Raw genomic sequence first — 22,147 nt, 5'->3', positions numbered from 1 at the left:
GGTATCGGAGGATGGATACAAGGGCGGGCGCCGCCACCGATCGATACCACTCCCTGAACGAGAAACGCAATGTATGATACACCAGCAGCTGTCAGAAGCGGGAACGCGACGCAACAAAAAGGAGCATTGACTAAAGGTGTCATGTGTGCTTACAGCCGCACTGTGCCAATGGATTTGGGTATCTTGATGGGCTATTCATTCGTCTAACTCGTGGCATCGTGATGAGCCGGCCTATATCTGCTTCTGGAAGCACAAGCTACTGATGGTCTGACCCTTGGCGCCGCCGAACGTGAAGCTGGGATAGTCAACCTTTCCGACGGCGACGAAGCGGCCGATGTCGTCCTCGTTGGCGGGTCCCTCGAACCACGCCCTCAGTTCCTCCTCGGTCCAGTTGCAGCTCGTGATGAGGAGCAGGCCGCCTGGGCGGACGAGGCAGAGCGCGCGGCTGCGGTAGCCCTCGCAGATGCGCCGGCCGCGGGCGTCCTTTTCGTCGCTGAGGCAGATGGCGTCAAACGTGCCCTTATCGAGGACGACGTCCCAGCCCTGGGCTTGGACGCCGTTGAGGACCGTCTCCCAGGGGCCGTTGAGGACGTCCCACTCCTGGAACTCGGGCTCCTTGGCCTCGCCATCCTCCTCCTCGCCTTCCCCCGCGTCCGCCATGTCCTCGTCTTCCTGGTCTGCGGAGGACGAGGACGAGGCCTGCCTCCGGGCGGCGATGCGCCGGGCGAGCTCGACGCTCTGCGGCGCGTAGTCGACGCCGAGGGCGCGGCCAGCCCAGCCCTCGTCGCGGAGGGCGAAGAGGAGGGAGCCGTTGCCGCAGCCGAGGTCTAGGAACGAGGCGTCAGATTGGCGGATGGAGTGGTCGAAGGGGGCGGACTCGGTGAGGTCCTCGAGGTAGGTCAGGAGCTTGGACTCGGCGTCCGAGTCGTCGAACCAGACGGTGCCGCGGTCGTCTGGGTTAGAGGCGTTGTTCGTGAGCTCGGTAGTGTAGAGGCTGGACCAGCTGTTCGGTCTGGTGTGTCAGTTGCGGTAATGGTAGGAGGATCGGATTTGGCTTGCGATGCCCCCTCCCCGGGGCATCAACTGGAAAGGGAGGGGGGAGGGGTGGACCGACTATTCTCTTGTACCGAGCTTGGAGGGCTCTAGGTGAGTAGGCTTAGAAGCCATTATGGGCGCGTTTTCAGCCGTCAATTACGAGCTGCGTGTCTTTGGGAGTTTCTGGCTTCAAAAAAATCAAGCGTGGTCCTTCTGGCCGTATTGCTCACCCCCACATACATCTTCAACGTCCCAGATTTTTGATGCCATCGCGGATAGGTTTGGCGGGGTGTTTTGCCAATGCTACTCGAAAGAGGAAGGCGGTATGCGATACAAGGCAAGGGGAACCGACCCCACTCTCAATGTCCGGGGCAAGGTGCACTAGGTACCTGCAAATGGACGAGGGGTCAGCGGCTAACACTCTACCGCTGTCAGTGTGTGCATGTCGATACAGTCGAGCAGAGATGATGAGGGTGCGACGTGGTGTGACGTGACATGACGTGACGTGACGACGGAAGAGGAGGAAGGGGAGGAGAAGGGAGGGCTTGGCTATGGAAGGCTTGTTATTCACATTTAATGACAGAAGGACGGCCACCAGTCCGACGTCTTATGCAAGGGAGGGGGAAAGTGGCAGTTGACCGTGCGATTTCGGATAGCCAAGGGGAAGAGCATGGCGTTCATGAGCATTGACGTCGTCGGCTACCTGGGGCGTGCGTACGAACCAGACAAGACAAGCTACTGCACCTACACGCGCCCTGCCTCCGCTCCGTTTCGGCAGTGACGTTGGCAGATGAGCGCGTTCCATTTAGGGGGGAGGGGAGGAAGACCAAGACGGTCTGTGTGATGAAACTCCTTCTCGTACGAGCTGGTGGCCAGTGAGCAATGTCGTGTCCACCTTCTCCAAGGCATATGAGGGCATCGTCCCTTATTCAATCCCAAATACGTACGAGCACGGCAAAGGGGACGGGGTGGCGTTTCGTCTGGAGTCGGAGTTGCCTGTATAGAATAGCCCACGCGCACGCCTCTGCTCCCCGTCCCTTCCTCTCCTGTCTCCCGCTTCCTCGGAAGCGTGTCTGTTAAACGTTGACTAGACTCGCGCAGCACCACACTCGCTTATCAACCGCCAGTATCGTTATCGGATCCCCTCGCACCAAAAGGAAGTCGAATCCCTCTCTCTCGAAGGCAGTGCTCGACGGACCCGGTGGCCCAGGAGCTCGAGGCATAGCACGTGCCGTATCACAGGACGAAGACGAAGACCCGGCTTCATGCACACCCTCCGTATCGTCCTCCTCGTGGCCCTCAGCGCGAGCGGCACCGTCTCGGCACGCCTGCTCGACCGCGAAGCTCTCCTCGCGGCGCGGCAGTCGTCCGGCCAGGACGAGAACAGGATCAGAGGTGTAAGTCCGGCCGGAACCCAAAAGGCAAAAAAAAAAAAAAAAAAAAAAAAAAGGATGCGTGAGGATGGCTGACTGCGTACGCCGCAGAGCTGCACGCAGACGAGTAACAAGTGCAACCTACCGGGCCGAAATGCCCAGGTTTGCCCGGCCGACTACAACAGGGTACGCGTTCCGGTCCACAACGACTCTGACAAGACAGGGCTGGAGGCTGACGAGCGCGGCAGTGCCCTTTCGACGGTGCCTCTTGCGTACTGATCGAGCCCAAGGGGGAATCAAGTCTCAAACCCGAAGTGCGATGCGGATACCTTGGCAGCACCTGAGAGAAAGGGAGGGGAGGAGCGACGCACAGTGGACAATGTAAAGAATGGAGAGCGAGCGAGAAATTTTCAAGGTACCTTGGCAACTATCAAGGTCCTCTTCTTATCCCCAAAGAGAATTCAAGCACCCAGGCATGCCTCTCTGGCATGGATGTGAGCCTTCAGTCGTGAACGTCACCTCTTTCCCGTGTAGGTGATTGAATCCAGCCCCCTTTCGTCCCAGTATCGTCCTTCAGCCTACTCGTGCCCCTTGCCACCAAAACTTCAAATGCAATACCCATCATCCAGGAGGTTGCTCCTCTATATGAACTGCTGCCGAGTCCCTAGGCATATAACCCCTCGTTGTCTATTCGTCATCCCAAGCAAGCATTCTCAAATCGTCCACACAGTAGCTTTCACGAGAACCTGGCGGCCCCGAACTTCCACCGCTGGGAAGCCTGCAAGCCGCACGACATTGCTGTCTTTGGGTGGAAGAGCTGAGGGAGGGGCAGCATCAGTACTTGCGAGCACGATTGACGACGCAGTGCTGCCCTTGCGGCCGGCGTGCGTTCCGCCGCCGAGTATAGTAGTGAACATACCGCTCTTGCTCTTCTCGGCCCGCTGGGGTTTGTTGTTCTTATCCTTGTCTCCCTCGTCACCCTCCGCCTCACCCTCGGCTTTGGGGGCATCCAAGGGCGGGAGCGGGGTCTTTTCCACGTCCATGATGTTGGGCTGGACGGGGTCTCCGGGCAGGGGGTAGTTGATCGCAACATCTCTGCTTTCGAGTGGAAGGTTGGCTGCGATGCCGACGGCCAACTCCACGATCATGGAGGCGCTGCCGTCGACACCGGCGGGTGGTGGGTCTGTCATGTACTGGAACAAGGTCGCTGTGAGGTTGGACGTACACATGCGGGTGAAGTCCGCTCGGTTGTCGGCACTTTCCGGCGAATTCAGAACCCGCTGAAGACCCTCCAGCGTAGCCATCCGCCAGCTGACGACCTTGGTCGTCAGGGCGTCGAACTCTTCCTGGCTGGTCATCGTGTAGGAGAAGCGTCGTATGTTAAGCTCAATCTCCTTCAATTGCCGGCTGAGATCGAAGTTGAGGCCAGGGTGGAAGCACTTGTTGAAGATTTCCTCTACAATCCATCTTGTGATGACGGCGCGGCCGACTGCTGTCATCTCCTGCTTTCCGGTCTTGAGCGCATCGATACTGACAAACATGTCCAGCCACTGCGGTATTGTACGCCAGTCCTTTCGAATGTTGAACGAGAGGTTGTTGATGGCACCATTGAGGCGGTTGAATCTCGTTATGTATTCGCTGTCGTCAAGAGCGGTGCGCGATTGGGACATGCGCTGGTTCGCGAGCGCATTCTGCAGCTGCTCGATCTGAGAGTTGAGGTTTTCGATCTGCGTCTTGCCGTCAAAGTACAGGCGCTTTACATTCTTATACTTAGTCACTGAAAGCTGTTAGCATACTGTCGGTGCGTGGCCTGTGTACGCCTTACAGAGCTCCTTAAACTTATCGGGGTCCGCGCCATCACGATCGGGGTTGGAAGGCTGGGGGCTGTTTCTGCCCTGCTCCCCTGCTTCTTGAGGAACGCCGGGCCGGAAAGCTGCAGCAGCGCCGCCAGCAGCAGGAGGCATTGACGGGTTTTGTCTGTAGCTCGGCGGCGGGCCGGAAGGTGCGTCGACCTGGCTGCGCAGTGCTTTTTCCGTCTCTTGCGACCGCCGAATTGGGGGAGGACCTCCGGAGGGGGGGGCCATATTTTGCTGGTGAGGCTGAGGTGTTCCTTGCTGGGAAGGAGGAAGTGTTGGAGGCTGCGGGCTGTCGGTGGTATGCACAGCGTATCTCACTGCGGGGGAGGATTGGGTAGATTGAACGATTGCGGAGCGAGCGTCTGAATCAGTGACAGGCGACTCATGCGACAACTGAGAGACGGTCTCGGGATTTTGATGCGAGCCGGCACCCAGGTGGCTGGTATAGATGGCAGGCGGCCCGGCTTGGTATTGGGCGCTCTGCTGTTGGGAAATCTGTTGGTACTGCTGCTGCTGCTGCTGCTGCTGCTGCGAGGGATCGTAAGCAGGCTGGTGACCAAGCTGCTGCTGCTTCTGCCGGTCTCCGTGCACGGAATCGTCGTAGGAGGTGTCCTCGAAGTCGGCTGGCACGTATCGGACGGAGTTACGGTTGGGCTCCGGGCTCTGTAGACGGGGATCTATGTTAGGGTCTTGTGCCAAGCGGTGATCCTCGATCTCGCCAACGCCCTGCAGCTGGGGAGGTTGTTGATGAGGACCCGAAAGTGGCCAGTCAACGGATTGTCGATCCAAAGACAGCTGCGAAGCCCTTTGGGACAAGGCAGTCTTTGCGGGTGGCGGATTGGACACTCTTTTGGATGGCCGGCGAGCAAGACCAGCAGTGTTATCGTAGGAGTTTGGCGGGGTAGTTTGGGAAGGCGGGGTGTTGTGGTGGTCGCGGCCCGATCCGCCCAAGATGTTCTTGAGCAGCCTTCGCGCAGAGCGCTTCTCCGGGGCGGGTGGCGGAACTGGCGACGGAGCTGGACTTCGGAGGGGAGCAGGAGAGGTGTTGTTGCCAGATGCTCTCAGATTGTCGACGGAGCTGGATGCAGCAGTAGTGAATTGGTGGTTGTTGTTGTTGTTGTTGGGGTAAGGGGCCACAGCAGGCTGGTAGCGCTGTGGCTGGGGATCGGCAAAATCCTGCTGACTCCTTTGGCGTAAATCGGCAATGGGCGGGTTCTGGTGCTGCAGCAGGAGAGAGTTGCGTGAGGCAGTAGCGGCGGCGGAGGTTGAGGAAGGGGGATATACGTGGGGCAGCGCAGGTGATCCCTGCTGGCCCTGCTGTGGGAGGTTTGGCTGTTGTTGCTGGAGGTGTTGAAGTTGTGGTTGTTGGTGTTGATGTTGGTGTTGATGGGTCAGCTGGGTTTGGTGGGTGTCGAAGGATTCGCTGGAGCCGAAGGCAGTCGAGAAGACTGAATGGGGGGTAATCTGACTATTAGCGCCGGCGGCGGCGGCGTTGGTGGTGATTGCGCTCGAGACGGGCGCGGGTGCAGGACCGGGAGGACCAGAGGCAGGAGCGAGTGACGAGGAGTAAGGGTAAGGGTGAGACGAGGAAGAGGAGGAAGAGGAGGAAGGAGCACCAGGACCGGAGGCAGCAGACCCTGAAGGCGGCGCAGGTGTAGCAGTAGAATGTGAAGCTGCTGGGCCGGCAACTTCTCCGCCCTGATCAACGAGTGCTTGCTGCGAACGGTTATGGTGCCGTCCAATGCGACCGAAGGTCGGCATTATAACAGCGATATCGTCGTGCGCAACCGCCGCAACCCCGGGTAAAGCAAGTCAGGGCAACCTGTTTTTTTTTTGTCCCTCTGTTTCTTGTTTGGGTGGATCGATCGTGCAGTAATGAACTGACGTCGTGTGTGTGTGCGTGTAGAGCAAGCAAGTCGGCGAGGCCGGAAAATAGAAAGACAAGTAAGAACAGACCGGCAACTGTCTCTCTCTCTCTCTCTCTTTCCCCCTCTATCTCTCTACCTACTTGACCTGCGGAACGGCACAGTCCACGAGTGACCTGGTACTGAGTAGCGGAGAGGCACACACACACACAAGACGGGGAACGGTGGGCCGAACGTGCAGCTTGCTGGGCTCCGGGGGCGGCAGGACAAGTTTCGCTTCAGCTCAGATCAGTCAGTGTCGCTCACGTTCTTGTCTCTTGTCGGTCCAAGTCCGAGGTTGAAGACAGCAAGAAAGCAACGGCAACAGCAACAACGAGCGGCAAGTCAGAAGGGCAAGCAAGAGGATGATGACAGGACGGGAGATTGATCAGCCCGCCCTGCTGGTCCCCTGTTCCTATTTTTGCGCCTCCGCAGATGCGTCTGCGACCCTGTCTGTCTGTCTGTCTGTCCACTTTCTCACTCGACTTCAATCTAACGTACGTGTGCAGATGCCCGCCAGGAAGGAGCACCAGTAGAGCAACAGGCAGGAGACCAGACTGGTGGGTTCGGATTGGCTATCCAAGCTACAGAAAGCGGATGCCGTGCTAGGTCTGGGGTTGCCTAGAGGGGCTGCCTTGGGGCTGTGCACAAGTCAAATCCGAAGTGGTGCTAAGCTGTTGTCCTTGAGAGAGCTGGAGTCGCTGATGGCTTACTGCTAGGGTGGTGCCAATGGCTTGATTCGTTTGCCGGTGGCTGACGTTCTGCCCGACCAATCCTGGGGTGCAGCGCTATACCATTCCCGAACAGCGATAACAGACCAAAGGGGGTGGTGGTGGTGGTGGTGGAAATAGTTGCTTATCTGGTCCTGTTTTGCCGTCTTTGCTCGTCTCCAGCTACCTACCTCTGCTGACCAGTAGGGGTGCCTCTGTTCAGACGAACGGCGATTAAGACTCGCCCCTCGAGGGAGGGGAATGGGCGACACGCTCCAGCTGCTGCAGGGAGGGATCTGGGGTCCTTTAGTGAAACGCAGATAGGTTTCGATCAGCGTCGCCAGGGACGTTCAAGTTGCTGCCGAGACGGTAAATGCAATTCCTCTGGGGCCGACGGCTGAGACGGCGAAGACGGACGAGGGACGAACAACGTGTCGACAGCAAACGGGAGATGTGGTTTCGCTAGTGGACAGTTGTGGATGTCAAAGGCAAACTCGACGAGATTGGGTGGAATGTGGAAGCGGGGAGTCAATCATATTAACGTGGGAGGATGAGAGACAGAGAGAGAGAGAGAGAGAGAGAGGCGAATAGCGTTGTGTTGGAATGGCACGCCAGGATAGGGCTGATCAATTCCTTTCTCACCGGCGGCCCTTCTTCCCACTGCGGACTGGGTGCAAACACGGGATATTTCACGAAACGAGATCTCGGACCGGAGGCTCGAAGAAGAAACCCCCGAGATATTCGGAACCTGCGGAAAGGCTGCGGGAAGCAAGACGGACCAGCCATTGATTGCCAACAGTCAGCACCAGCAACGCCTCTCTCTGCTGGATGAAAAAGCATCAGGGGTCGGGCAACAGTAGTAAGCATCGAGGGATTAGACAGGCTCCATCCACCAACCCATCTGCTATCAGCAACAACGACGACGACGACGACGACGACGATGATGACGACATCCTCCAGCAGCCATGCCCTCGTTCAGCCTCCGTTGCCGTCTCGGCCCCTCAGTACGGTACCGGGGGAGGGCTGCTACCTAGACTAGTAGTACCACCACCCACCCAGGCCTCCCAGCAAGACCGCCCCCATGCATGTCGATTATGCTCGCCTTCGGCGGGCGTTCGATTTCTGAGCGAACCACGGATCATGCGACTCCTTGATGATTGATGTTCTGCCGCATCTTAGGCAGAGATGCCTTGGTATGTCGACACCGGCCAGGAAACCATAGTATTCCGAGGGGCCATCACTTGGTGTTGTTTACCTCAATCACCCCCTCCTCCCACTCGACTCGTTCAGCTGAATAGCTCAGCCCTAAGAGAACCTTGTCGCAGAGGCTCCAGAGTGCCAGGGTTGATTCTTTGCCCTTCGTGCTGCATGCTGCCCCCTCCTCTGGCAAATTCCTCGGTGGGGAGCTCTCCTAGTTCACCACGTTCTTGGCCAAGGCCTGATGGCTTCTCCACCTCGCGATTCTGCCCCGCATCAGTCGAGCACAGCAATGGCTTTGCTGGCATCGCTCAAGCATGTCTCCCGGCAAAGAGCAAGGCATATATCTAAGGGCTGTGCCAGGTGGCTCTTGGTTTATGCTTGCAAAACACACGAGTGGCCTCGACCAGCGCCGGTTGCATCCACGCTCGCGAACGCTATTTCCAGCGTATATCGCAGCAATTATTAAGCCTTTCCGACCACCCCCTTCGTCTAAACCTCGCTCGACTCCAGAAGCTTAGCTACTATATTCGTAGCTGTACCAACAAACCTCGGCCCTAGGTAGAGAGCTCGGGTGGGGCATCCCTCGGGGAAAGAAACCACCAACAGCCTACCGCCGAGGGGACGGCCAGGGCCAACAGTAAGCCCAGTCAAAGGCTCGCCAGGTTGGCGAGCTGCGTACAACGTTGACTTCGCGGCCAACTGGCATGAGTGAGTCATGGTGTGTCATTTGGATTGGGTCGTGAGAGATGACGGTTTCAACGGCCTGGAACGGAGCCCACAAACGCGATTTCCCTCCCGGGGTCATGGGAGCTTGATATGGGCCCTTTCAGGCTACCTACTACGTACTATTTGTTGTTGGCAGAGGGCCCTCTCGTTACTCCGTACGCTGATTGCCATCCTACCGGAGCTGAAGTATACTTTCTGCCATCCGAGCCATCAAATTGTCTGTTACAGGGGCAACGCATTCATTCTTTTAGTGTAGCCAAGCGTCCGGTGCTCACAGGGATCTGCCGAGTGGAGAGGGGACCCTTTACCCTTCCCTTGGGCAAAAAGTCAATTTGGGCGTGGGCACAGGTGCTACTAATAATAGCAACGAAAACCCAAGGGAAAGGAGCGGGCCAAAACTATGCCAAAATCTCATGGGTGAGAGAGAATGGGAGCCGTGTCAGCTCTCTCGTCCATCGCGCTTGTCCGGATCCGGGACGACCAGAGACGGAACCCCCTTCGGCTCACCTAAGCAGAGGAGGAATAAGTGCCGGGAATGATGGGGGGGCGGGATCCAAGCCTCTTGCGGCCAAGATCTCACCGCCCACAACACCTCAAACCACTCGACAAAGCCCGTCCAACTCCTGCATGTCAACTCTCTCTGGACAAGACCAGTGATCAGCTTCATGCTCATGCTGCGGCATCATGTGTCTGTATCAGCGGGCTGGCTTCCTGGGAGTCGACGTGACGTCGAGACGACTGATCTACACGTCGGGCTTTTATGCGTCGTCTGGCTTCGGCGCTCACCGTGCAGGCATCCTCCCTATTGGACAGACAGACCCTCTCTTTCGCAGCTCACATAACGAGCAGCGAGTGTCTCTATGCATCACAATCTCTTGTTTCGACGCTTCTCCTCCAAGACTTTGACGGCGGGCACATGCTTGATGCAAGGCTGACAGTTGCAGGTGTGAGCACCATGGCGGGGTCCAATGGTCCCGGGATGTCGACTGGTTTGTTGCCTTGTCTTGCAGGTCGGTGGTGTTCGAAATCAAGATCGCCATACGAAGCATCCTCCCATACCTGCCACCCACCCAGGCTGTCCCCGTCTCGGACTCGTGAAAGAAAAACGGCATTATCTCGTCTGATGCTATTGATGCTTGCCCTCATGGCCCCCCCAAAGGTCATCAACCCCAGCGCACGGCCCGGAGTTCGTGCTGCGGGTTCCTCCCAAATCAAAGCTTGCGTCCATTTTTTCTCCCCCTGCAAAAGATAGTAATCAAGACCCTCTAACTGGCTGGTCATGCCGTCAGGCGCTCTCACGAATCAGCAACGCCCTGGAACCTTGTACCCAGTGTCCCGAGAGTCGGCAACTCCGTCCGAAAAACCCTCCTCGCGTGGGGGCTCACCGTCCCGTCCCGCTCGGGCCCGTTATCAGACTACTGCGGCTCCGGAGGCTCTTGCTTGGTCATCTCGATCCCTACTCACAACGGCATTATCCGTGTCCCCGGCAGGCAAGAGCTGTTTGGTCATATTATTCGGAGCTGCGGTCTATTATATGTCAACAGGCATATTACTCCGAGTAGTCGAATAATGTTTGTACTTTACAGAGAACTAACCAGTGTACTGCAGGAATGGCGGCAGTGGCCACGAAACCGAATCCAATGGCGACCAAGGTGGGTTAGTCGCAACTGTGGCTAGAATGAGAAGCTCTGGCTTCCGAGGCCATTCGGGGAAGTAACAGTCATATAAATCCAATAATTCAATCTGGAACTCGGCTTTGAGCTGCAGCTTGTAGCCTGGGAAGCTATTGCCGCCGTCTCGGGACATTGCGGTCGTGATCATAGCTCGGGTATTCTCATCCGACGCAGTACCGTTGTCATGGACGAGGAGTATCTTTCAGAGATTGAGGCAAATTCTGGACATCCGGCCCATTGCTTGGAAAGTGAACGGCCATGACCTGCCTTGGAGGCTGATGGCGACCCGGGTGATGCGGTCGATATGTGCTGTGTAGCCCGGGACCTGTGACAAGGTGAAGCTGTCGACTTGTACGGTGTCGCAGCCGTCCAGGAAGAGGATGCAGTCTTTGGGGAACGCCCACACGCGGCGGGGGGCTATTGTGATGGGGGACGGCCAGGCATGGGAATGCCTCTTTGAGGGTGCCGTATGCCTCGGAGCACGCCATGGCGGTGGACGGGATCGTGGGGCCGGTATCGACACCCATTTGAACAACCCGATTGATGGGATCGCGGTGGGGTCCTATGATTTTGATAACTCTTGGCTGCGACAGTGCCTCGATCCATATAGCGCGTCGAATCTCGGCCGGAAGAGAGTCAAACAGATGGAAATAATTGTGAAGCACCATAGTGATGACGGGGCAGCGTGTGTCGTTGCTTTCTCTTGGGAGGGACAAGAAGCGGTTCTGTCTCTGTTGCGGAAGAGGAGAGGGGAGTCTATGGTGATGATGTCGAAGTTGTTCTCGGACAGTCCCAGGAATTGCGGCTGATGGGTTTTTTTCCTAAAAAATTAAAAATTAAAAATAAAAATCAGGCACGTTTTTTTGGCTGCGCTCTTGCTCCGGGAAAGCATGAATTACTTACCAGCAGTTGAGATCCGCACGATTTCCGTGGAAAGAAAGAAAAATGAGAAGGAGTAAACTCCAAGATGAATACCAACGCGATTGTTTATGGAAAACTGTCACTGAGTGTAGGCGAGGTCCGATAAAGAAGGAACGTGAATGATATGTATCTGAAAAGGCAGGCACGTTAAGCAGCCCTGTCTGTGCCTCTCAGTCTCTGACCAGGCCTGAGTTATTCGCCACTGTTTAGCTAGTTGGCAAGATGAAGCCCGATATAAAGAGGAAACAAGAGAAAGCATGCGTGCCTGTCTGCAGTGTGTTTTGGGAGAATGCTCTGAAGCGGCAACCGTTATTATTTGTTGGTTTCAGACCAGGCTCTCCGAGGTGAACGGGGTCATCGGAATCGAGACTATCTAGATCACCCATTTCCCAGGGGCTAGGTAAACCGTAGCAAGTTGGCCCCCCTGCAACGGTCTCTTCTACCACACATTGGTGTGGATATACTACACGCAGTTAGCAGAAAGTGAGAAATATAAAACCCGCATGCAAGCATCTCATTTTTCTGGTTGATATAAAAAGGGTTGAAGGCTTAGTTAAGGTGTGGATATTGACTAATACGAGTTGTAGGAAAGCCGTCTCGTCCCAGAGATGCCAATATGTTTTATTACCATAGCATCTTTCTAGGAACGCTCACCAGCAACTATTGCATTCTCAATTTCAAGTTGGCACTCAATGTCTCTGCCGGTTTTCATAAAACACTTATGGTCGGTTGCCGGCCACTGCAGACTTAGCAGATGTCGGTGTACTCATTGCATCAGAGAGCCCCAGCCCACTACGTATTCTGACACTGTTGATAAATGCAATGTATTAAAGGCCTGTCACTGTAGAAATAGCTGGAAAGATTAACCCATGCCTAAACAAGATCTTCTGGCGTCCGGATACCATATGAAGAGCTCTGAGTCGAAAGTCGATGCCCAACTCCCGTGACGGTTAACAGAAGCTCTTATTCCTTTCTTGTGCCTCCGAGCGATTGCAAGAGCCGGTTACACGGAGAAGCCGGGCATCTGCTGTGGTCTCCTAGAACAGGGCTAGACTGGCAGGATTGATGATCTTTCTGTAAGAGCGGTGTGTGTGGTTGAAGCCTTTTGAATGGTTTTCGGTAGCAATCTCGCCCCGTGGGACATGAGACTTTGTGATATGATGAGGCCGACGAACCAATCGAGAACCATGTCGGCGAGGATCGTGCTGCCCTGGACGGGCTCACCTCGGAGGTCGACCATAGATACTCAGACGCAGTGCCTGGACTAGCCTCGTGGAATGACTGGGGATCATGTGCAGCTGCTCACCGCCTGGCCGCTGCCTTTCGTCTGAAACGGAAGCATCAGGCGGTACATGTGCGTGGCTACAACCAACCAACCAACCTCCTTCCCTTCCCACCCACGGTACATCATGATGAGCTGCTAACGAGGCCGGCCATTATACTGCCTAGGTCGATTGTAGCATACATATGAATATATACAATACGGGCCAGATTCTACGTTTGGTCTTTCCGGTTCCAAAAGCGCAGCATCGTCCGCTGGATGGCTGCAGTGATCATGCCACCTGGTGCAATCCAGGGAACTGGATATGCTTCTTTCTGGGAGCCAGTGCTTTTGTACTTCTGGCCCGGATAATATGACTAGCGGCGCGTCCGAGCAAACAAACAATGTTACGGTACGCCTTCCGTCGGGCCACCGAGGTTGCACCGTAGTAGGAAGGCAATTTGCCGTTCCCGGTTGCACGAACAGACTCCTCCTCTATATACCTTGGTCTCAACATGTCAAGTTCTCCTGCGCCGAAATCGCCCGATACTTTGTGAGATATGAGAGGGTTCGCTTGGCCTGCAAATCCACGGCGTGGGCAATCAGTCGTGTCCACGGGCAAATGGCACAACCACCAGTCGTGGCAGCAGACACAGACCAAAGAGTCGGTGAACGGTGCTACATTCCCGGCCTTGGCAATTTTCTGGGGTTCGTTTGTGCCAAGGGCAGTCTGTATAGCTCACAGAATCTCTGCCGCCCTACTTTGGGCAGCCTTAAACAAGGCGGTGATGAAGGACTATCATCCTCCTGTCTTCGTCCGGAACGGACACCAGTCACTCTTGTCCAAAGTCCTTCACAGTCTGTATGACATATTACGATCAGTTCTCGCGCTATCAGAGCCATGATCGGCGGCAGCACAACAATCTCCGAGGAATATTGGTCTACGCCCCCGGCAGGTACCCTCTCCTGATTTCGGGTTCCCCGTACCGGCCATGTCTTGGTGATGCTGCCGGTCTGATTCGACCGCACACAATGCCTCGTACACTCAACGACGGCGCTGGCGTATAACCGTGCACAACCACGGCTTCTTGCACCGGGCCGCATGGGAACGTCGCCGGTTGCCCGCATGCTGCTCCGCTTTGGTGAGTTACCGGCGCAGAGCATCGTAGACAAATGACATGCTACCGCCGTCGTTGCCGAAAGCCGGATACTCGATATCAAGCGTCTTCCCAGGAAGATATAAAAGATACCAGAAGACGAAGGTGTTGTTTCCTGTTGATGCCCTAGACTAGGTCCAGATATTCTGACCAGGAGCCAGATCCGTGCCTCTGCCATAACCTGGTAAAGTTCTGCTGTCACAACCAGTCTTTAACAAAATGAGCCTTCTGGGACTGGCATCAATGCTTTCTCTCATCTTCATCTCCCTTGTGGCAACCTTGCCGACATTGGACACCCAAGCCGTTTCCCAGTTCAAGTATCCCTGGCTAAACATGACGCTCAGCAACCTCGAGTCTGTCTGCCGTAGGGAGCAAAGAAACGAACTGTACACCTGCACCCTCGAGTGTGAGCCTGACTGTCCCTTCAAACCATTCAACCCCACACGATACGCGGTGGCCCGCACAACACTGACACCCAGCCCGCCTAGTCGATCTTTACGACCCCAACACGGAAGGCATCGTGGAAGTCAACGGCGCACACTGTGGTGCGGCGTGGGCATGGGACGGCATCACGCCGAACCACGGTCCGAACAACAGTTACCCCAGCACCGGCGTCCTCTGCTGGAGCGGCGGCTCGAATGCGTTCCACTTTAGGGTTGCGGCGTTCCGGTCAGCCTCGAGGTTCGAACTCTACGTCAGCCACTTGTACCGAGATACGCGGTGAGTCCGGTCTCTCTCTCTCCATGGACGAGGCGCGCTGCTCAACCTGTCAAAAATGCCACAGGTTCTTCAAACCACCGTACGACGGGAGGAAAGCCCTCGTCAACATCGCCATTCCAGAAGCCCACCCCCTTCCACCCATCGCGCCTTATGTGCCCCCGGTCGACCAGTTCGAGTTCATCGCCACGGCGACGATCTCGAGACGCACAGACGGGCTGTCGTAGGGGCGCAAGCGTGCGTGTGGTGCCAGTTTCACAGTACTTCTCTTCTCGGAGAACCTCAGCTCGGTTCGCTGGAAGCGCCGCCCCGTTGTCCCATGCCTACTTACTGTGGTTGAGGAGCGGCTATTATTATTATTTTTTTTGTTTCCCACCCGAGTCGAGTGCGGGGTAATCAGGGAAAGGATTGTATCAAAGTCCGTATGCAAATAAAGTTGAGCGATCTACTTTGACCTAGTTCCGGCGGAGCTTGCGACGACCTGCCTAGGCCGGATGTGTATCGCTGCGAGTTGCGTACCGTACGGTATCAGGATCCAGACTCGAGCAGGGACTCGGCTTCGCACCTTTACCATCACCCATGACCTTGCCGGCGGCGATGCCAAAAAAGTGCCGAAGAAACAGAACCAATAATTTTGCCAAGCAATATATCATCCTCCGTTGCTCTGCCTCCAAAGAAATCAGTTGCCGTTGCCCGCCGCCCGGTGTAGAGCCAAGACGTTTGAACAAGCCGTCCATGAAGCGACACTGTATGCATGTTGGAGATCCAAAGTAGTTTAACAAAATCTACGAAACTAAAATATGCGGCACGGTTGCTTCATTTCTTGGGCCACGCACGCATGATTCACGTGTTGTTTCTAGGATGGTCTAGCTTCTGATTCGCCAAACCTTTTTGGCTTTTTTTTCCCCCTCCTTTCTTTTCCCTTCATTTTTTTTTCTTTTGCCCTAAATGTTCTATAGACTTTATTTGATAGTCGTTGACTTGCTCAAACCCAACAGACTTTTTCAGTTTTGCTTTCAAGGCGTCTCCTTTCGAAATGAGCAACTCGAGACAAAAGGGTGTGTTCGGTACACGACCAGTGATGCGTGGAATACACGTCATTGATTCATCCGAGACCCGAGACCTGCGATCGATTAGCTAGGATTCTATAGACTATAAACCCTTTTTTTTTCTCTGTTCCCTTTTTCTTCTGCGTTTTCCCGGTACGCCCTCCTGCATAGCATCAAGCTTGCTACAACAATCATCCCAAGGTTTGCCAAGACCACAGCGCTTCTCGGGGATGGGCGAACGAGGCAAAGATGCGCAGGGGGAAACGGGGATCCTTCGTTAAAGGAAACTTCCATGTTTCTCCACTTGCTTTTCCACTTCCCTGCCCGCTCGGGATCTGTTGCAGGGCGCGGCGGGCAGGGTTCAAGCGTTGAAACGTACCGACGTGCATACGTCTACGTTTGTACTGGCGTTGTTTGATATCATGTAACGCCATGGTTTGTTTCCTCATTGACCGAGACACGCAACCGACTTGGGACCGAGGTACTGTATATCCAGGCGGTCCCTCTTAAGATCGCGCGGGTACGCAATAATACTACTACTACGTAGTGACGCGGTCAGAAAAACACAGTTCAAGTATCATGCCCTATATTCGATACAATAATAATGATCGACATGGGACGAGGGCCACCGAAAACCACTTTACATAGTACACGCTGCGGGGCCGACCACGGAAGTGCCGATTGGTGACGCTGCACCTATCCCAGCAACGAGTTGAGTTACAGTTACTCGAGGGAACTATACCACCCGTGCGGTAAGAGCACCAGCCTTGATGCCTGTTTGGAGTCGTGACCATCGGACGGCTGCCCTCGCAAGGTCGAGGCCATGCCCCTATTGACCCGTGACTTCACCATCCCAATCCATCCCTTTCTTCGGCTATACATCTTGTGGCCTAATCCGCATGCGCTTCTCTTCTTTCTCCTTTTCATAACTGGGCTATCTAGCTCTTCCTCAGGTACTAGTCACGTTCGGACCTCCAAGACCCGCGAACGACCCGTGTGCCCCGGTATCCTCTCCAGCCTCGTTCCGAGTTCCGTGTAGCGTGGGTGATCCAGACAGAATGTCCTTCCTCAAGGCCTTCGTCGCACTGGCGGCCATCTCGCCCGTCGCCGAGGCCCGCCTGATGTCCAGGGCGGCGAACATCGCTCAAGGCGTCCAGATGATGAACATGGCTGCCGAAGACCAGCAGATCAGGCTTCAGGTCGGCATCAAGATGCAGAACATCGACAAGCTGGAACCGACGCTCCGGGACATCTCCGACCCGGACAGCCCCAACTACGGCAAGTACCTGACGGCGGCCCAAGTCAACGACATGTTCAAGCCGGCCGAGGCCTCTGTCGCCGCCGTCCAGACCTGGCTGGCCAAGGAGAACGTCAGCGACGTCTCTTACACGGAAGGCGACCGCTTCGTCAACTTCGCGACCGACGTCGCCACCGCCAACAGGATGCTCGGCGCGAGCTTCGCCTACTACGACGTCCAGGGCACCATGAAGCTGCGCACCAAAGAGTACTCCGTCCCGGACGCCATGGCGGAGCACATCGAGCTCGTCACGCCCACGACCTACTTCGGAACCACCAAGTCGGACCCGGCCATCACCAACGTGGCGCTGCCGCTCACATCCGCGCCCCTCGCCCGCAGACAGGCCCCCGGACCCGGCGCCGCGACCAACTGCTCCAGGGTTTTCACGCCGGCCTGCTTCGAGCTGGCCTACAACTACGGCGCCTACCAGGCCGACCCGGCGGCGGGCAGCCGCGTCGGCTTCGCCAGCTTCCTCAACCAGTCGGCCCGCCAGGAGGACCTCACCACCTTCCTGAACAGGTTCCAGCTGCCGAGCCAGAACTTCACCAGCGTCCTCATCAACGGCGGGCAGGACCACCAGGACCCCAACGGCGCCATCGGCGAGGCGAACCTCGACGCCCAGATCATGGCCGCCACGGTCAAGTCCCTGCCGATCACGCAGTACATCACCGGCGGCTCGGGGCTTCTGGTGCCCAACCTGAACAGCCCGACCCAGGCGGACAACCAGAACGAGCCGTTCCTCGACTTTTACCAGTTCATGATGACGCAGGAGAACGACAAGATCCCGCAGGTGCTCTCCGTGTCCTACGGCGACGACGAGCAGACCGTGCCCATCGAGTACGCCACGCGCGTGTGCAACCTCATCGGCATGATGGGCCTGCGCGGCGTCACCGTGCTCGAGTCCAGCGGCGACACGGGCCTCGGCGCGCCGTGCCGCGCCAACAACGGCAGCGACGCCGTCCAGTTCACGCCGCAGTTCCCCGCCTCGTGCCCGTACATCACCGCCGTGGGCGGCACGCAGGCGTTCGGCCCGGAGCGCGCCTGGATCGCTTCCGGCAGCGGCTTCAGCAACTACTTCAAGCAGGCGTGGTACCAGGAGGGCGCCGTGAACCAGTACCTCCTGAGCGGCATCTCGGCCGACACCAAGGCCTATTACCAGCCCTTCACCAACTTCAGCGGCCGAGGGTTCCCCGACATCGCGGCACACTCTGCCAGCCCTCCGTTCGCCGTCGTCGCCGCCAGCAAGCTCATGGGTACGGGCGGCACTTCGGCCTCCTCCCCGTTGGTCGGCGGTTTGATCGCGCTTCTCAACGACGCCCGGATCCGCGCGGGCCAGCCGACCATGGGCTTCATGAACCCGTGGCTCTACAAGAGGGGCTTCAAGGGATTGACGGACGTTACCGCGGGCGGCGCAAAGGGGTGCACCGGTATCAATCTGCAATCGGGCAAACCTGTGCAGGGTGCCGGCGTCATCCCCTTCGCAACGTGGAACAGCACGCAAGGATGGGATCCCGTGACGGGACTGGGAATTCCCAACTTTGAGGAGATGAAGAAGATAGCTCTGGCGAAATAAGGGGGAGGCGGTCGCGCGTTCGCGAATGCTTTGTAATTAGGGGTTTACCCCAGAGGCCCGGCTGGCCCTTTTTTCATGAATATACCGGGGAAGTAATATCGACACCGCCGTTTCCCGTACCCCAACCAACGCTGTCCCAGCCTGCTTGAGAGGAAGGGCTGCTTGCGAAGTCCAGCGTCGGAATCCATGCCGTTGAACGCAATGGGTTTGCTTTCGGGCCGTCCCGTTCCACCGTTTCAAGTGCCAGTTGATTGTGACTGGACTCGGAGAATGAGACTACTCTGTCCGAGACATTAACAACAACACCGCTTCCTATATCCCGACGAAGCTTAACATGGTGTCTGTTCCACTGAGAACCCGCGGGGTTTGCCATGGACCAAGAGACTGCCACTTGGCAGATGTAACAGGCAGATGTACGGAGTACAATGAAGGAGACCAAGGATGACCGGACATGTGAGGGACAGCCATGTGGACGCCGACGGTCCGAGTAGTTATCTCACCAGCGCCGTGGATGAAGAGCTTTGGTGGCAACGAAGATGGGACTGGGGTGAGACATGGGATAGACAAGAAATGAGACAGGGGCTCTTCACCGGCCTGTTCAAGTACGGCCTTGGCAAAGACCAGTCTGAGGTTCCCGCGAGAGTGTACCATGGACCCGGTAAGGCTCTCTCAGCACTATTTTGCCTCGTGGCCCGGTTGACAGATACAAGTCTGCACCCTTTAATTGAGGTAGTCTCCTTCAGGTTTCGATAGCGTAGGCAGACGGCGCATGGCAAAGGTCCAAGCCCGCGCCATTCTTGTGGATAATAGCTGACAGCTGAAGCCTTGGCACCGAAAAGAGGCTTTTTGGTGAGGGGGCAATCTCGCTCCTCCTGAAGCTCCTTTGCAATCTGGCCATCTTTCAGCTGGCGGGACCGGTGACGGCGGTTTTTTTTGCGCTTTCGCCATAGAAGAGCACGCTCACCTGCTCACCTGCGCGGTATACCCTTTTGGTCGAATGGACTTACAGGGTCGAGGATGACAGCAGCTGGACGGGCATCCTGTCTAGTCCTCGGACAGTTCCCGCAGCGTCTTCATGCTGTCTTCGCTTGCATGCATATTGGACTTGGATCGCAGAGACATCGCTCGCACGATAGAGCTGTGCGGGGTTTCTTCTGAGCTGCAGAGCTTCAATCGTACTGGGACTGGCTGGGCGGGAGGGGCGTGCGTGTGGGTTTCTTCTCAAAGAGGGAGCTCATTCGGGAGACTTGGCCTCAACGGGAGAGGACCCCTCTGTGTTGCCAATTGTTATGGGATTTCTGCTGGTGGTCGGTCTAGACGCTGACCCAAGCCCAGCGCCGCTAGTGTAGATGCCGCGTGTCCCGGACTTGACCCTTCAGATATGAACCAACGCAGGCGGCTAGGCAGGATGCCTGCACAATGGAGTTTTGGGCTGAAACTTTTGCAATCTTCCCGTGGTGCCAGTCTTTGGTTGCACAGCGAACCAGCTCGATCGAAGGCCATGGCCACGATGTGTGGTAGGTAGGTAGGATGGAATTGGTTGGATGCGAGATGGCTCCAGGAGGTGGCCGGGGACAATATCTGCGGGAAGGCAATAGTGGGAAACGTGATCTGCGCAGACACAGGGGTCATTAACAAACAAGCAAAGTCTGCTGAAAGCTGACTGATGTTCATTGACAAGCACGGCTGTCAGTTGACATTTGATAGCATAACGCGGATGGCCCGGCCAGCTCCGATTGGATGGATGTCGAGAGAGCTGAGATGCAAGTCACAACAGTTTGTTGACTACCTACCTAGGTAAGGGCTGGTCGTTGAACACAGAGAGGCCAGCGGAGCAATAAAGTTGCTGGTTCAGAAGCTTAGCCTGCAGCGACGGCAGGCGGGTTCTGAATCGAGCGCTGAAGGCTTGGCGGATGAGGATTAAGTCGTCACAGATACTTGCGATTCCTTCATTGAGCCTTTTTCTCAGTGCCATTCTTTATTGAAGCCGTCGAGGCGTGCCGCCCGGGCACGGCCACTTGCTAGCGTATCAGAGGCCTGCAGTGGCGCAACGACCGTAGGCGATGTCGAGGATACGAATTTCTGACTGGGGTTTAAGGAGCTTGAGGGGGCGCATTCGAAGGACCGAGAGAGAAAGCGCGCTGCTACCAGGGAAGATTTCGACACGGCGGGGCGGGGTGTCTTTGGTCCAGTCCAACACATGCGCAGCACACCAGGAGGGTTGAGGTCGGGCTTTCGGCGTGTCGGACTCGGCCATGATGACGGGGATGCGAGGTTCTTGTGCAGTGAGTCGAGACATACTTGGTGTCGACAGCTCAGCACACACCCACACACACCCACTCAAGCGGGAGCGGTGCGGAGCGGTGCGGTGCGACTCGAGATGAGACGGATGGACTTTTGATCCCCCGGCGGAATACGATTTGATGTGACTGTACGGATACAGAGTACCGACAGGGGGACGATAGAGGCATATTTGATGACTTGAACCAATAGGGTCAGGTAGATACGAAAAGTGCTCCATACTGGGCGCCGTATGGATAAGCGAATACACGTCGCTTTGCATAATCATACCTCGGTAGTAGGTAGGTACACTAAGCCGTACGAAGTACGTACCTGACGACCCGGGAAGTGGGGGGAGGGGGGTCTTTCTTTGTTGTGGGTAAGTAAGTAAGCGCAAGGTATAGCGGGAAACAACGACTCAGGAAAGATGCCGCAGAAGAAACAAAGACATGATGATCATTAGTAACACATAGGTACGGAGTACTACTAGGTACCGGTAGGCACCTATTCACCCGCTTTGTACGTACTCGGGGCACAAAGAATGCTGCATGGTCCCCCGGCGCGTACAAGGCGGCCCTGGCAGGCCATGTCAGAGATTCAGCAGGCCACTTTACCAAACTCATCTTATCTTTTCCGCCCACCGAACTCGGGATGACGGCAGCCATCCCGTCCCGACTCTCTCTCTCTCTCTCTCTCTCTCTGCCTACCTAGTCGGGCAGCTCATCTGCATGTCCCTTGGACTCGACAAATCATGAGGCCGCCGCTATCGTGGCTGAAATGCAGCCAGCTGGCATGCGACTATCGAATGCCTTCCCACGCCTGCACCACCGGAGAACAACCTTCTTTGGGATTGTAAAGGCGGCGGGCTCTACCTTGCAGCATGTGCTTCATGGTCTAGATCATCGCTTTCTCACGCTCCACTTTCACCACCGCAGTTAGTGTCAAAGCAAAGTGGTCCCAAGTACGCAGTTTGTCAGATTCGGATCCAGAACACGACACCATTGCGACCCTCGGTAGCCTTGATTTAAAGTCGAAACACCATTGGGGGCCAAACATCTCTGTTATACGAGCCAACCACCCTCGACCCCCGCCGAGACTTCGTAGACCGATGGGTCCCTACGAACTCCAAGCCCAGAAGACCCCAGAGTGCCGACCCCGGGTACATGAGCCAGCAGACCAACGAGTCAAACTTACCGGAACCTTGGAATGCCCTGCCAGGTCCTGTCGTCACCAGGGGTTTGGGAAGAAATCCGCTCGGCGCCCAAAGGGCAAGCTGTGTATGCTATGCCGATTAGCGCTTGTATTCCAAATGGCCGGCTCAAGCCACACGAACGAGCGGAAGTTTTCAGTGGCTCGAGACCTCCCCAAGGCTTGATTCGCGGCAAGCCCATACGCGGAACCGAAAGGATCGCAAC

At 56.3% G+C, this 22,147-nt stretch overlaps 9 protein-coding genes across 9 annotated transcripts; 4 read left to right on the top strand and 5 right to left on the bottom strand.

The window, feature by feature from the left end:
- Positions 1-231: 231 nt before the first annotated feature.
- Positions 232-1,167, bottom strand: LY79DRAFT_575763 (S-adenosylmethionine-dependent methyltransferase; the record flags this gene model as incomplete). The annotated part of the gene is made up of 2 exons (XM_060559735.1): positions 232-1,003; positions 1,115-1,167. The coding sequence occupies 2 exons, from the start codon at positions 1,165-1,167 to the stop codon at positions 232-234; spliced, it is 825 nt and encodes a 274-aa protein (XP_060419254.1).
- Positions 1,168-2,300: 1,133 nt separating this feature from the next.
- LY79DRAFT_665752 (uncharacterized protein) lies at positions 2,301-2,687 on the top strand (the record flags this gene model as incomplete). Its single annotated transcript, XM_060563116.1, has 2 exons — positions 2,301-2,432; positions 2,520-2,687. The coding sequence occupies 2 exons, from the start codon at positions 2,301-2,303 to the stop codon at positions 2,685-2,687; spliced, it is 300 nt and encodes a 99-aa protein (XP_060419253.1).
- A 434-nt stretch (positions 2,688-3,121) lies between these two features.
- Positions 3,122-6,025, bottom strand: LY79DRAFT_505712 (uncharacterized protein; the record flags this gene model as incomplete). Its single annotated transcript, XM_060553651.1, has 2 exons — positions 3,122-4,185; positions 4,234-6,025. The coding sequence occupies 2 exons, from the start codon at positions 6,023-6,025 to the stop codon at positions 3,122-3,124; spliced, it is 2,856 nt and encodes a 951-aa protein (XP_060419252.1).
- Positions 6,026-8,660: 2,635 nt separating this feature from the next.
- LY79DRAFT_248313 (uncharacterized protein) lies at positions 8,661-9,562 on the top strand. Its single transcript, XM_060551825.1, has one exon. The coding sequence runs from the start codon at positions 8,895-8,897 to the stop codon at positions 9,459-9,461; it is 567 nt and encodes a 188-aa protein (XP_060419251.1). The 5' UTR covers positions 8,661-8,894; the 3' UTR covers positions 9,462-9,562.
- An 810-nt stretch (positions 9,563-10,372) lies between these two features.
- LY79DRAFT_248315 (uncharacterized protein) lies at positions 10,373-11,347 on the bottom strand. Its single transcript, XM_060551826.1, has one exon. It carries the CDS (start codon positions 11,143-11,145, stop codon positions 10,660-10,662), a length of 486 nt encoding a protein of 161 aa, XP_060419250.1. The 5' UTR covers positions 11,146-11,347; the 3' UTR covers positions 10,373-10,659.
- Positions 11,348-13,256: 1,909 nt separating this feature from the next.
- On the bottom strand, positions 13,257-14,224 carry LY79DRAFT_248270 (uncharacterized protein). The gene has a single exon (XM_060551824.1). The coding sequence runs from the start codon at positions 13,992-13,994 to the stop codon at positions 13,338-13,340; it is 657 nt and encodes a 218-aa protein (XP_060419249.1). The 5' UTR covers positions 13,995-14,224; the 3' UTR covers positions 13,257-13,337.
- On the top strand, positions 14,036-14,760 carry LY79DRAFT_575759 (uncharacterized protein; the record flags this gene model as incomplete). Its single annotated transcript, XM_060559734.1, has 3 exons — positions 14,036-14,222; positions 14,305-14,536; positions 14,601-14,760. 3 exons carry the CDS (start codon positions 14,036-14,038, stop codon positions 14,758-14,760), a joined length of 579 nt encoding a protein of 192 aa, XP_060419248.1.
- Positions 14,761-16,640: 1,880 nt separating this feature from the next.
- LY79DRAFT_575758 (Pro-kumamolisin) lies at positions 16,641-18,452 on the top strand (the record flags this gene model as incomplete). Its single annotated transcript, XM_060559733.1, has 1 exon — positions 16,641-18,452. The coding sequence occupies one exon, from the start codon at positions 16,641-16,643 to the stop codon at positions 18,450-18,452; it is 1,812 nt and encodes a 603-aa protein (XP_060419247.1).
- A 1,585-nt stretch (positions 18,453-20,037) lies between these two features.
- LY79DRAFT_248226 (uncharacterized protein) lies at positions 20,038-21,087 on the bottom strand. Its single transcript, XM_060551822.1, has 2 exons — positions 20,246-21,087; positions 20,038-20,063 (listed from the first exon to the last, which is right to left on the bottom strand). Exon 1 carries the CDS (start codon positions 21,019-21,021, stop codon positions 20,482-20,484), a length of 540 nt encoding a protein of 179 aa, XP_060419246.1. The 5' UTR covers positions 21,022-21,087; the 3' UTR covers positions 20,038-20,063; positions 20,246-20,481.
- Between the last annotated feature and the right edge of the window lie 1,060 nt (positions 21,088-22,147).

The sequence above is a fragment of the Colletotrichum navitas genome, assembly GCF_030913465.1.
Source record: "Colletotrichum navitas strain CBS 125086 chromosome Unknown LY79scaffold_4, whole genome shotgun sequence".
Taxonomy (NCBI): Eukaryota; Fungi; Ascomycota; class Sordariomycetes; order Glomerellales; family Glomerellaceae; genus Colletotrichum; species Colletotrichum navitas.
Note: the sequence above shows the minus strand (reverse complement) of the source record. Positions and strands in the feature narration are given on the sequence as shown.